This window comes from Vespa mandarinia, chromosome 10, assembly GCF_050613455.1.
Source record: "Vespa mandarinia isolate Hongniang chromosome 10, ASM5061345v1, whole genome shotgun sequence".
In the NCBI taxonomy this organism is placed as follows: Eukaryota; Metazoa; Arthropoda; class Insecta; order Hymenoptera; family Vespidae; genus Vespa; species Vespa mandarinia.
Window position 1 is genome coordinate 8,099,377 of NC_140819.1, and position 13,286 is coordinate 8,112,662.

General features: G+C 35.2%; 1 protein-coding gene across 4 annotated transcripts in view; it reads left to right on the forward strand.

The window, feature by feature from the left end:
* The window catches only part of nAChRalpha4 (nicotinic acetylcholine receptor alpha4), a 135,930-nt gene that overhangs the window by 76,487 nt on the left and 46,157 nt on the right, over positions 1-13,286 (forward strand). For 3 of the 4 annotated variants that reach the window (XM_085659630.1, XM_035875312.2, XM_035875313.2), the window contains exon 5: positions 3,528-3,708. The exons of the other annotated variant lie outside the window; for it this stretch is intronic. In XM_085659630.1, the coding sequence (XP_085515756.1) occupies positions 3,528-3,708 (181 nt within the window). The remainder of the gene's footprint in view (positions 1-3,527; positions 3,709-13,286) is intronic. 4 annotated transcript variants of the gene reach the window in all.

The window sequence follows — 13,286 nt, forward strand, 5'->3', positions numbered from 1 at the left end:
TTTTCTTTCCTAGTTTTTGTTTTCTTTTTTTTTTCCTTCTTCTTCTTCTTCTTCTTCTTCCTCTCATCTATTTATCCTATCTTAAATTCTTATCTCGATTGGCCGTATTATCTTTCGTCTTTGATAAACCCAAACCAAGCCGCAAGACCAGGAAGATGCGTCGGATAAAATAAGAATATCGTTACGAGAACTTTGTCCATTTACGTGAGAACTTCTCTCATATCTTTTGTCTATTATTTTTTGCTTTACTTCTACGTACCATATTCTTCTAGCAGGAAAGAGGATTCTCAAAATACAAAAAGGAAGTTAACCTCATCTCTTTGAAAGTAACTCGATATTATCGAGTTTGCGATCCAGTTTTACATAGACGCCGGATAAATACGATTTTCACTAACATATGTAGAATTACGTATCTCTATGCGGGTACAACATACTTATGTATTTATGTATCCCTATGTATATGTATGTACATATGTATTTATATATATGTAAATATATATATATATATATGTGTATATCTATATATGTGTGTGTATATATGTATTTAACAAGGCATTGGATCGATCAAAATAATCAGCTCTTGGAATAATCCCCGACTAGAACTACAACCAATGTTCAAAATTGTTTTAATCTCCGTGACAATCAATTGGATTTAACAATGATTGTCCATCCTTGTTATCCTCCTATTAGTCACGATTATTAATATTAAACGAAATAAGAGCTACTATCCTCTCTGCATCTATTATCATATTAACTCGGTATTATTATTATTATTATTGTTATTATTATTATTATATTTCGTGTTCACGATGATAAAAGCTAATTAGCGATAATTTGCAATTTTTATGTTCAATCGACATTCGTATTTAGTTAACATTTTCGAACGTTTCGAGAAAAAAGGGATTAAAAAGACCCGAAGGCAAAGGGAGTTGAATGGGGTGAGGTAAGGGGGGATGGGGGGTGGGGGTTGGTTAGGAGAAAGGAAAAAAGAGCAAAAACGAAAAGAGAGAAATAAAGAAAAGAGAATAGGAAGAAAGAGATATAGAAATAAGAGAAATAAAAGGAGCAAAAGAGTGGGGTCTCGGTGGTTAAGTGGAATTGAAGTTCAGACTGCTGATGAAAACGACTTCTGCGAGAATCCACCACTCCTTGCCAATAGTTTCCATCTTTTTTAATCTCCGATTGCTCCGAAGCTTTAAAAGCGATATCATTTATATATATATATATATATATATATATATATATATATATATATATATATGGAGGAGGAAAAAGTCTAAATGTATCGTCGAGTTTTCAAAAAAAGAAAAAAAAAAAAAAAAAAAAAGAAAAAAAAAGAATAAAAAAAACAAGAAGAAAAAAATTTTTCATCTTTAAAAAAAAAGAACTTTATTCGCATTTTTATAAAAGATATAATTAAAGTCAATCTCGATGATTATTTATCAAGGAAGTCTCTGGTATATTTCAATTAGAAAGAAAAAATAAAAAAAAAAAAAAAAAAAAAATGAAAAGAAATTATCAGACAAAGACTCGCTAGCTTCTCACTCTATTTTTATCGATAGACAGATTTCTACTTTCCTTTTGTCGAACACATTGTTTCATCTAAAACGGAAATGGAAAGGGTAAATGTGGTAGACGCGGAACGACGATAATGCCACTGTTTCGATTCCCGAGTGAAATATCGATGGACCGGGCCTTCGCGAACGATAATAGAAGACCTTCGTCGCTTGGAGAGAGCGAGATGAATTGAAAAAAAAAAATAATAGAGAGAGAGAGAGAGAGAGAAGCAGACAGGGGAGAGCAATTTTTCATTTCATTTCTCTCGATACTTCGTACTAGTCGATTATTTCATGAGTCTTCCTTTTTGCTCTATATTGTACCTCTATATACATAGATAGGTAAACGTAAAATTTTAATCGTGAAAATAAATAATCAACATTATCTGCCATTTCGAAATAGCACAACGATAATATGTATGTATTTATGTACGTACATAACACGTATCGTATAAATTCTCCAATCAATTTCCATCGATAATAATTTATAATTATCATTCTTTTTTCTTTAATCCCCATTCCCTCATCTCCCTTTATTATGCTTCCTCCATTCCCTGTTCGATCGAAATCCATCAATGTATTCATACGTTTAATTACGCGATTATTAGCCTTTGGATTAACGATTGAAATTCAACAATGAACAAACTCGGTACTTACATTTAAGCACCATAATCTGAGACATTTCACCCATGAGAATTAAACGTGTTAACCGAATACGCGCCCGTCTATGATAAATATTTGATGAACCATTATGTTCCTTCTCTATTCTCTTGCTAATATACATCCAAGGAAATTCTAAAGTCGAAATTTCTCTTCGGTTTCTTCCTATACGAGACTTTAAACGGGAAAACGATTAATATCTATCTATAGTATAATGACGTTAAAAGTTAATAAACAGGATCATACATACATTTACTCGACAAATTGATATAACGATTCACTTTGATTAACATGAAAATTATTTTTCGATCAATAAAATATCGTTTCTTTATTTTTATTTTTGTTTCTTCTTTTTTTTTCTTTTTATAATTTTTCTCGATCGAAACAAGAGCCTTAGTGCGAATGATATATTGTGATATATAATATATTATATATTAATAAGTGTTTCATCTCGACTCCGATCGCTCGTTTATTCGTTCACGTCGTAAATTTGTAAATTTTTTCGCCGACTCGAGGAGAGAGAAAGAGAAAGAGAGAGAGAGAGAGAGAGAGAGAGAGAGAGAGAGAGAGAGAGAGAGAGAGAGAGAAAGAAAGAGAGAGAGGGAAAGAAAAAGAAACATTCATATTCGTCGTATATAAAAAAAGTCGAAAAGAAAGATCTCGTTCGAAAGTCCCCGATAAACGCGCGTAACATCGAACAAAAGTTAAGGGTGGCGTGTGCTCTGTTGTTCAAGAACACTCATTGAAAGAACTCTAAACGAAAAGAGAACAGAACACACAAGGGGTGAAGGTACGGTGTATGAGAGAGTGAGAGAGAAAGAGAGAGAGAGAGAGAGAGGGAGAGAAAGGAATGAAAAATTTATATAATAACAACAACAACAATAATAATAATAATAATAATAATAATAATAATAATAATAATAATAATAATAATAATAATAATAATAATAATAATAATAATAATAATAATAATAATAATAGTAATAATAATAATAATAATAAAGGAAAGGAAAAAAATACATATATACATTTGCATATATATATATATATATATATATATATATATATATATAAATGTATATAAATCAATAAGTAAAGATTCAAAGAAAAATTCAAACAAAAATAATTGAAAAAAAAAAAATGATAATAGTAATAATAACAAAATAAGAATCAAAAACAAAACAAAACAAAACAAAAACAAAATACAAAATACAAAAAAAAAAATACAAAAGACGGCTTGGTATCGAATCGGAAGTACAAAGTAAGCTCGACCGCCGCAGCGCCCAGAACCACTAATGTGCTCGCTCGCAGCGCGGACGGCAACTTCGAGGTGACCTTGGCCACGAAGGCCACCATCTACCATCAAGGATTGGTCGAGTGGAAGCCCCCGGCCATTTATAAGTCATCCTGCGAGATCGACGTGGAGTACTTCCCATTCGACGAGCAGACCTGCGTCCTCAAGTTCGGTTCGTGGACCTATGACGGCTTCAAGGTAACACTCGCATGGTAGCCGTTAAGCCAAAAAAAAAAAAAAGACAAAAATAACAACACCAACCCCCCCCCCAAGCCCCGTAAACAAGCCCCCTCGGCCCACGCGCCCCATACCTCTCGCTATTAAAAAAAAAAAAACAACCCACGAGCGAGAACCCCCCCCCATTTTTTAGCGAAAGCAAACACCCCGTCGCTGTGTTGCTCTCTCTTAATTCTAGAGAGCAAAGGAAGATCAACGATAATAAGAGATATAAACGAAATATAGATGGAGAGAAAAGAGAGAGATCGAATCTTTTGACGGGAGGATAGAAAAGGAATTTTATAAGCGTGCTTACTTTCACAAAAGCTTTTCTTTTTCTTCCACCTAATAAAGGATCGATTTCTCAGTCGGTAAACGCGGCTTCTATTAGATCATAAGATACGTTTAGATATTAATCCTCGGATTATATAGATTGTTAGCGGAGTATGGAACGATCGGTTCGAGCAGACGAAATCAGTGCGAAAGAAAAAGAAGAAGATAATCTTTTTTTTTGTCTTTTTCTTTTTTGGTTTTTCTTTTTTGCTTTATATATACTTATCTTTAGATCTTTCTCTTCTTCTTCCGTCATCATCAACATCATCATCATCATCATCATCATCATCATCATCATCATCATCATCATCATCATCATTTTCCTCTTTTTCTTCTTCTTCTTCTTCTATTTCTACTTCTTCTTCTTCCTCTTCCTTCTCCTCTTCTTCTTCTTCTTCTTGTCGCACGAGAGCCGATCGTGATCACGCTCGGCACGTTTCTTCGGTGATTCCAGCGCCGACGGGAACTACGAGGTGACACTGATGACCAAGGCTACGGTCTACTATTCAGGATTGGTCGTCTGGCAACCGCCGGCTGTTTATAAGTCCTCCTGCTCCATCGACGTTGAGTTCTTTCCGTACGACGTACAGACCTGTGTTTTGAAGTTAGGCTCCTGGACCTATGACGGTTTCAAGGTGCCACGATATTCCAGCGGCAGCACGATCGCAGATTCGTTCCAACTTTTGTTCGCTCGAGATACATGTGTATATATATATATATATATGTGTGTATATGTATATATATATATATATATTATACTTACACACCATAGTGTATACTACATATGTATATATATATATATATATATATGTATATATATATGTGTGTGTGTGTATATACACGCAGATATATTATGTTCCAGATTGATTGTTTCCTTCATTTTTTTGTTCCTCGTAGTTTTCTTTCAGCGTTTCCTGCTCCTTTTCGTTGAGTCGTTGAGAATGCCTTCTCTTCACGTTGTTTATAATTATTACGGATCGTAATTTCGTGCGATGCTGCTGCTCTTTGGCCGTAACTCGTGTGATATATATATATATATATATATATATATATATATATATATATAGATACATATATATATACATATATGTAGATACACATATATGATATATAATTGTTGGACTTGCGGTGTGATTTTATTGGCCGTCTGGATAATTCCGTTTTTTACTTTTTCCATCGATTTATATCCCTGACGAGTTACACTATTCATTCGCGATAGTGGATCTCGAGACGATTTTTTGCCTTCCTTTTGCGCAGCAAACATTTTATTAATATTCCTCTTGTCTACGTGAGGATCGAGTAAATTTTCTATCACATTGTTTCGATAATAGTTACCAGAACGTGTCCCATACCACGTTTCGTCACGAATTATACACATGGTATGTATATCCACGTGCATATAATATAATATATTATATATATATATATGTTTGACGGTGAACGCAAAAATTTATTTATATAATAAATAAGTAGTAAGGAAGAATACTAACACTCTAATAACACTCGATACTCACGATTTTAGTATAAAAAGTAAAAATATGATCCTCGCCTCGACAAAAGTAAGCTTCAATGGCAGCGAAGTTACGCGTCGAAGGTCCTCGTCGATCGAGAAAGAAAATTAATCAATCGAGGTGGATTTGATCGTGAAATTTTTTTCATTTTCATAGCTGTATAATATACATATGTATACATATATATATATATATATATATATATATATATATATATATTATACGTATACGAAGGAAGTGAGTGTACTCGACGCACCATTTGGGAAAGGTATAAAATTTTTCGCAGAAATTTGTATCAATAAAATTACGAAAACAAAACAGAACGAAAAAAAAGAAGAAGAAGAAGAAGAAACAAAAAAAAAATAAGATAGAAAAACAAAAGAAAGAAAAAACATACATTGAAAAATTTCAAATTAATATAAAAAATTTCTAATATTACTCAATGTCCAAATATTATCTTTTTCAAATTATACACATTATATAAATATGAGATTGAACATCATCGGCGTGGAAAGGTAATAGGTATCCGTGTATGTATGTATATACGATGCGGTTATGTTCAATGGTTATATGAAATTCTGTTCCATTAACCGCAATGTGAAATTCTCTTCGTTCTCGTGGATTCCCTCTCTGTTGTGGTGATGGTGCTAGTGATGATGATGATGATGATGATGATGATGGTGGTGATGGTAGTAGTGATGGTGGTGCTGTCGTTGTTGGTGCTATTGCCTCTGTCCTTATTCCTCTTAACGATGACCCTTCGAGAGTCGTATATAATTTGACTATGAATTAGATAGTAGCGGCTTTGCCCGAATCGCACGTGTGGAAAGATAACTATATATATATATATATATATATATATATATATATATATATATAGTTATCTTATGTATGTATGTATGTATGTGTATACACATACACACATATATATATATACATACGTGGGGATTTGGTTTGTTCGTTGCTCGATTAGGTGTTCCGATCTTGCTACGCGTTACGCGTTATTGATAAATCCTGTATACAATAGCTAGCTAGCTAGCTAGCTAGCTAGCTGTTATTACTACTTCACGAATAAATCATTGAGCGAGCAATTAAGCGTGGCAACACGAATGGTGACCACTCGCATAGCAGGATTGAGCTTTTCGTTAGAACATTCAGTTTTCAATTAGTCATACGTTATCTATTTATCTGTCCATCTATCGACGATAATGGAGATATTCCTAAGGGAGAGATAAATAAGTCTTGATAAATATGATTGAAATATCGTTTAAAAATTTACATTCGTTTCTCTAATACGAATTGAATCGAAAAGAACGTAGAGTAGTAGGAGTAGATTGTTCCATTACTCGTCTAGAAATAAACTCTGAATCTCGAGAGGTTATATATTCTTGGACCCTCTCCGTTATATTTTTCTACTCGATACCCACTTAACACATTGGCCCCTGGAGTATCGCACGAGTGGACATTCCGAAGGTTAAATCGAAGACTCGACCAACCGGAACAACCACCTTCCATTGACTTGACACAGTTAACCGTCAACTTTTCATCAACTTCATAATTTCAAATTCACTTTTAATCCTTTGTTAACTTACGTACGTATGTAAATATCCATGTACGTACATACGTAAAAGGCCGATATTAACCTTCGCCTCGTCGACACACGTACTCGCATACTTTTATTTCCATTGTTTCCTAACTATGAGAAAAAACAGGAAGGAAGAAAGAAAGAACAGACAGAGATAGAAATAAATAGGTAGATAGAGAAAGAGGCAGAGAGAGAGAGAGAGAGAGAGAGAGAGAGAGAGACAAAGAATTTAGTTAATTACAATTGCGAATTTCAACGACGACAAGATCACTTTAAAACAATATTCTCTCTTAGAAAGTATTAGTATCATTGTATTGGTCGTCGAGGGATAAGCGACGAACGCGTAGTCGACCTTTTAAAGCACATTCCGTCTACGTTCTCCGACGATTCCACTTATGGCAGCAACCTTACACGCACAAGCTTAGTTGCTGCAATAAAGACAGAGAGATGAAGAGAGAGAGAGAGATAGGGAGAAGGAAAGAGACTATGAGAAAGAGAGGGAGGGAGAGAGAAAGAGATCGATATTTCGGTGCACATAGTACGTAGCGTGTAGGAGAATTCTATGCGCTTATTCCAACGCGTATCTCTTCGTACCAGGCTAAAGCTCGCAGCAGCAGCTTTTGTAAGCATCAGAGAGAGAGAGAGAGAGAGAGAGAGAGAGAGAGAGAGAGAGAGAGAGTCGACACGAGGGCGAGAGAACGTCCCTCGAATTTCGGCTTTTCGCGCCGGGAGTTTTCTATTAAATTTAGCGAGCGACAGTCTGATCCTCCCCCAATCTCCCTCCAACCCACCCTCCCCGTCCTTTTTCCTCCCTTTGGGAGAGCTCAACGCACGAGAATAATTGTCGTCGGTCGGTTACGCATCTAGATTTGAAAGTAGTTGAAAAAAGTGGTTGCTAAATTGTTCTTGTCACGATGAAATGTCAATGATGACGGCTCGATGAAAGTGATAATAGTTAGGAAAATGTAGAACATTTTACCTTAGAAAATTTCTCGTCGATTTTATAATCATCTTTGAAACGAGTTCGAACGCGAGCCCTTATCGAACCTACTTGATCGTCCTCGACGAAGGATAAAGGACTAGGACGACGAGGACGACGACTACAACGGCGACTATGACGACGAACGAGAATGAACGCACGAACGTCAAGAACGTAGGCGTGAAAAGGACTATTGGAAAATGGTGGTAGACGAGCAACCTAGTAGGATCGAATCGATCGATAACGTCTGTACGTCAATCCTTGCTATACAGTCGTTGAATACCGTCTCGACTCATGTATATGTATCGATTCATCGAGTAATAAAATCTATGCCAATCGCGGCACCCTCATGTCCTATGCTTCTACCAACTTACCTACCTAGCTACCTACCTACCTACCTACCTACTCACCAACTTACCTACCTACCTGCCTACCTACTACTATTACTACTACTACTACTACTATTACTAGTACAGAATGTATGAATACAAATTGCCTTTCAACCAATCACGCTTCGCCATACTGCAATATTCTTTCTTTTTTTTTTCCTTTCATCCTTTTCTTCCTTTTTTCTCTTTTCCTATTTCTTTTTCTTTTTCTTTCTCCTACTCCTCTTAGAAATGCAACACTATTTAAAACGATCGATATATATGTATGTATGTATGTATGTATATATATATATATATATATATATATATATATTTATCTTCTCTCTTCTCAACACTCGAAAGAACATTTTTCTTCAACTATTTCCTCTTTCCCTTTTTTTTCTCTGTCTCGATTCATTTTTCATCGTTTATACGAATATCATTCATCAAGATCGATATAAGAAGAATCTTTCGAACAGAAACATATATGTACATCCATACATACGTACATATGTACGAACTCACGCATGCACGCACGCACGCAGACACGGACGAACGATTGAACGCAGACAAACAGAGACACACCGACAAAAGTAAAGCCACTCCTGACATTTCTCGAAGTTGTAAGGAAATTTGGCTTCGAGTTTCTCGATCGATACCCTTCCGGATTACGTGCGCACTCGTTAATATGAACTCTCCTGTCGGTTACGAAGTTCTCCTTTATCCGTCCCGCTCCTCGCATTTGCCCCACCCCATCTCTCCTCTCTCTCTCTCTCTCTCTCCCTCTATCCCCTCGCTCCCTTTAACCGTATCCTCCTCCCTCCACCTCGTCTTTACCCCTCGTGCTTTCAAGAGAATTGAGTTAAAGGATAATGCCTCGAGTCTCGGTTTTGAGAGAAACGAGCTTTAGAAAGGGAAGTAGCCCTTCTTCCTTCGTCCACTATTTCTCTTCCATTTATTTTCGGAGAGATCAACATCCTAAATTGGATAACGATTATGTCCAACACCATTCGACAACACTGTTTATCCTTTGAAAATCCTTTTGTAAATCGTCACTGTGCATTAATAATAATAATAATCGATATTATAGAGTAATTGTTGTTCGACGAATTGGTCTTCGTGGAAAAATAAAAAGGAATAGCAAAAAAAGAAAAAAGAAAAAAAAAGAGAAAAAGAAAATAAACAAATAAACAAAGAAATAAAGGAAGAAATAAACCACCAGACATAGCAGTCAACGTCATATTCGTAGTCGTCGCGTGTCCCAACAAATATCGGCCCGTTCTCTGACCCGGTCACGTTGACATGAGCCACTCAACGAGTCAGCGACTTGCCGTTCGTTGCTGATGTTAAAGCCGCGAGAACACTATACTTTCCCCTAAGGGCCTTTTAAAGGGGATATACATGCCTCTATGTCTATGGAATAAGTATTAGGTATACCATCTTAGAATAGGAATTTCATTTCGTCTTATTCCTCGATCGAGCTTTCTTGTATCATCGAATTGAATCGCATATCTCTATTTCGATCCGATTCACTCTTCCCACCCCCACCCCCACCCCCATCCCCTTCCTGCTTTTATTCTTAATCGATAGCCAACGACAAAATTTTTTATAAAACGAACATCAACCATTTTTAGTAGTAAGAACGGGTTAATGTTAGAATTCGTTAGAAAAAAAAAGAAAAAAATATGTTAATACTTTTCTCATTGATCGACGTGGAGATTTTTGATCGTTCAAATTAACGTAAATTTATGAATGAATTTTTGATAAAAAAAAAAAAAAAAAAAGAAAAAAGAAAAAAAAGAGGGTAAAAAAATCATTAAATATGGACGATTAATGTTATTAATTTTTGTAGAAAAAAAATTTTCTACGATATTCCTCTCTTTGATATTTTAATAATAATAACGAATATTCGATCGATCCTCGACCCTATTTTTTCTTCTTCTTCTTTTTCTTTCTTTTTTTCTTTTGCCTTTATTCCCTTTTTACGAAAGCTTAGCAACAGTGCTGTCACGAGCGATAACGAGTTTTCAACCTGGTTGATAGGATTTCGTCAATGATCCTTTCTCAAACACGATGGTTAACGGCTTGCGTCTTAATCTTTGAGAGTGCCAACGTCTTCCTTAACTCTCCTTCTTTCTCCCTCTCTCTCTCTCTCTCTCTTTCTTCCTCTTTTACTCTCTCTCTCTCTCTCCCTCTTTCTTTCGCCCTTTATCTTATAGATCGGTGATTTCGATTAGCACTTTGGATTATGGCTGGTACGTTAACTCGATAAGTAATAGGGATCTCAAGTGTCGGAGCTAATTTGCTCTCAAATTTATAGATCCGATTAATGGCGAAGATCATAATAATGATGACGATGATGACGATGATGATCTCGTTAAAATAGAACCATTTAGTATTAAATATTTTAATTAACGTTATCGGTTAAGAGTGAATATTATTTTTCAGGTGCATAAAGATTAAAAAAAAAAAGAAAAAAGAAAAAAAAAGTAGAAAAAAGAAAGGAAGAAAAAAATTGAAAAAAAGAAAAGTTACATCAGACCAAGTCGGTGTAAACCGACGAAGACAAACAATTTTATACCTTTTCCATGGGAGGAGACTCGACTATTATTCATTCCATGGTGGCGTCGAGAACGTTTTATCGTCGTTTCGCTTTTTCTTATTTCATCCCCCTTTATTCCTTTCGTAAAACTCGTTGTAAGGCTCGCCGTTTATCTACGTTGAGAATGCAGAAATTTTTGGTTCTGTTTTTTTTTTCTTTTTTTCTGTATTTCTGTTTTTCTGTTTTTCTTTTTCCTTCATTATTTTTTTCTATCTTTATTTCCTTTTTTTGGCCGCATAGTCGCTTAAGGATGACACGTTGAATGCAACCAATATTCTAGTTCGCATATGTATATATTTAGATATACTGTTACATGGTTATACTGTAAATAGGTGCAAATATTATCTAATCTTTACGTTCACAATCTACTAAAGTCTGAAAATACGTACGTGTTGGTGTCGCCGTAAGACGTTAAAGAGACAACCACGAAAATTTTACTACGGCTTGGTTGCACTCGACTGTCACCTTCACCAACGCAAACACATGTACCACAAATAGAGAGAGAAAGAGAGAGAGAGAGAGAGAGAGAGAGAGAGAGAGGTAGAAAGAGAGTGAGAGAGAGAGAGAGGTAGAGAAAGAGAGAGAGAGAGAGAGACACACACAAACATGCGGTGCATTCAAACGGACAATTTCGTGACACTCTTACATACGAATATCATTCGCACGTGACTCTCATGCAAGTTCATACACACATATATATATATATATATATATATATATATATGTATCTATATATTTACATATATCCTGAGTTACACGCACGCACTTACAACAGAGGCGCATCGTTGCGGGCTACACTACGGCATCCATACATACATACAATATATACGTGTTATCCAGCGACTGCATTGAAACCTAAATATATATACATATACATATACATATACATATATATATATATAATATGTATAGCTATGTGTATATCATTGTTCAGTGTATGTAAATATATACGTTACGCAGTATATATATATATATAGTATCAGCGCCCAAAACTGCAAGCTCGATGTGTTGTTTTTACGCGTATTTAGGGAGCATTTAATTGTATGTGTTTTGAGCGCCCCTAGAAAAGCTTTCTGTTTATAGAAAGAAAGATTGAAGGTACGTCTGTATTTGTCTGTATGTCTGTGTAAATGCGTGCGTGACTGTGACCAAGATAGAGTGCGTCCCTTTTTTACCTTATGATCGTTCGCACGAATTTTTTTCGAAAATAATAATTGACGGAAGCGAAAAAAAAAACGAAAAAGAAAAGTATGTAAAAGAAGAAAGGAAACAAAGAAAAAAATAATAACGATAACAACAACAAAACAATAGTAATAATAATAATAACAATAATAATAATAATAATAATAATAATAATAATAATAATAATAATAATAATAATAATAATAAAAAGACGAAAGTGTCGGGGTTGTTAATGGGGGAGGCATCGAGAGATTCTAAAAAAAAAGAAAAAATAAAAAAAAGAAAAAAAAAATAAAAAAGAAATAAAAAAAAGAATCTTTTCATTTTATAAATTCGAAAAGAGTTCGAAATGAAAATGTACTTTATATTACTGACTGTGACTATTCTCTGTTCGTATTCGTTCTCTCCTCTTCGCATCGAAAATACGTTCGCAGAGCTGAGCTTTTGTATCGTCGTCCTCTCGGCGTTCCCCTCATTTCCCTCTGCCTCGCGCTACCTCACCCTCCCCTCCCCTCCCCTGCCTCCCACCCCCCTCGAATCCTCGACCCACCACATCCCCTTTTTGCTTTTTAATTTTCGAAACGATACCATACTATAGCGATAGGCATCGAACCTCTTTCGTTTTCTTTTTTTTTCCTTTTTTTTTCTTTTTTATTTTTCTTTCATTTCCTTTCACCGACCATCGTCATTTATGATTTTATAACAGTGGTTTATGTTAAAAATGTTGAATTACATTTCTCGCTTCTATGGTCCGTTGTGCTTTCGTAATGTGGCACGTCCCAGAGTCCGCTACGCGTTGTTCTATGAAATATGCACGTCCAATATTTTGCGGAAACGAAACTTTCTCTCGCGAGATTAATCGCACGAAATGGTGTGTAAGGTTTTATACGAATTCGTGTAAGTGTGTGTGCATGTATGTATATATATATATATATATATGTATATATGCAAACAAGCATCAAATGGTGATAGAAATCAAAATTCAATCGTGTGGGATATT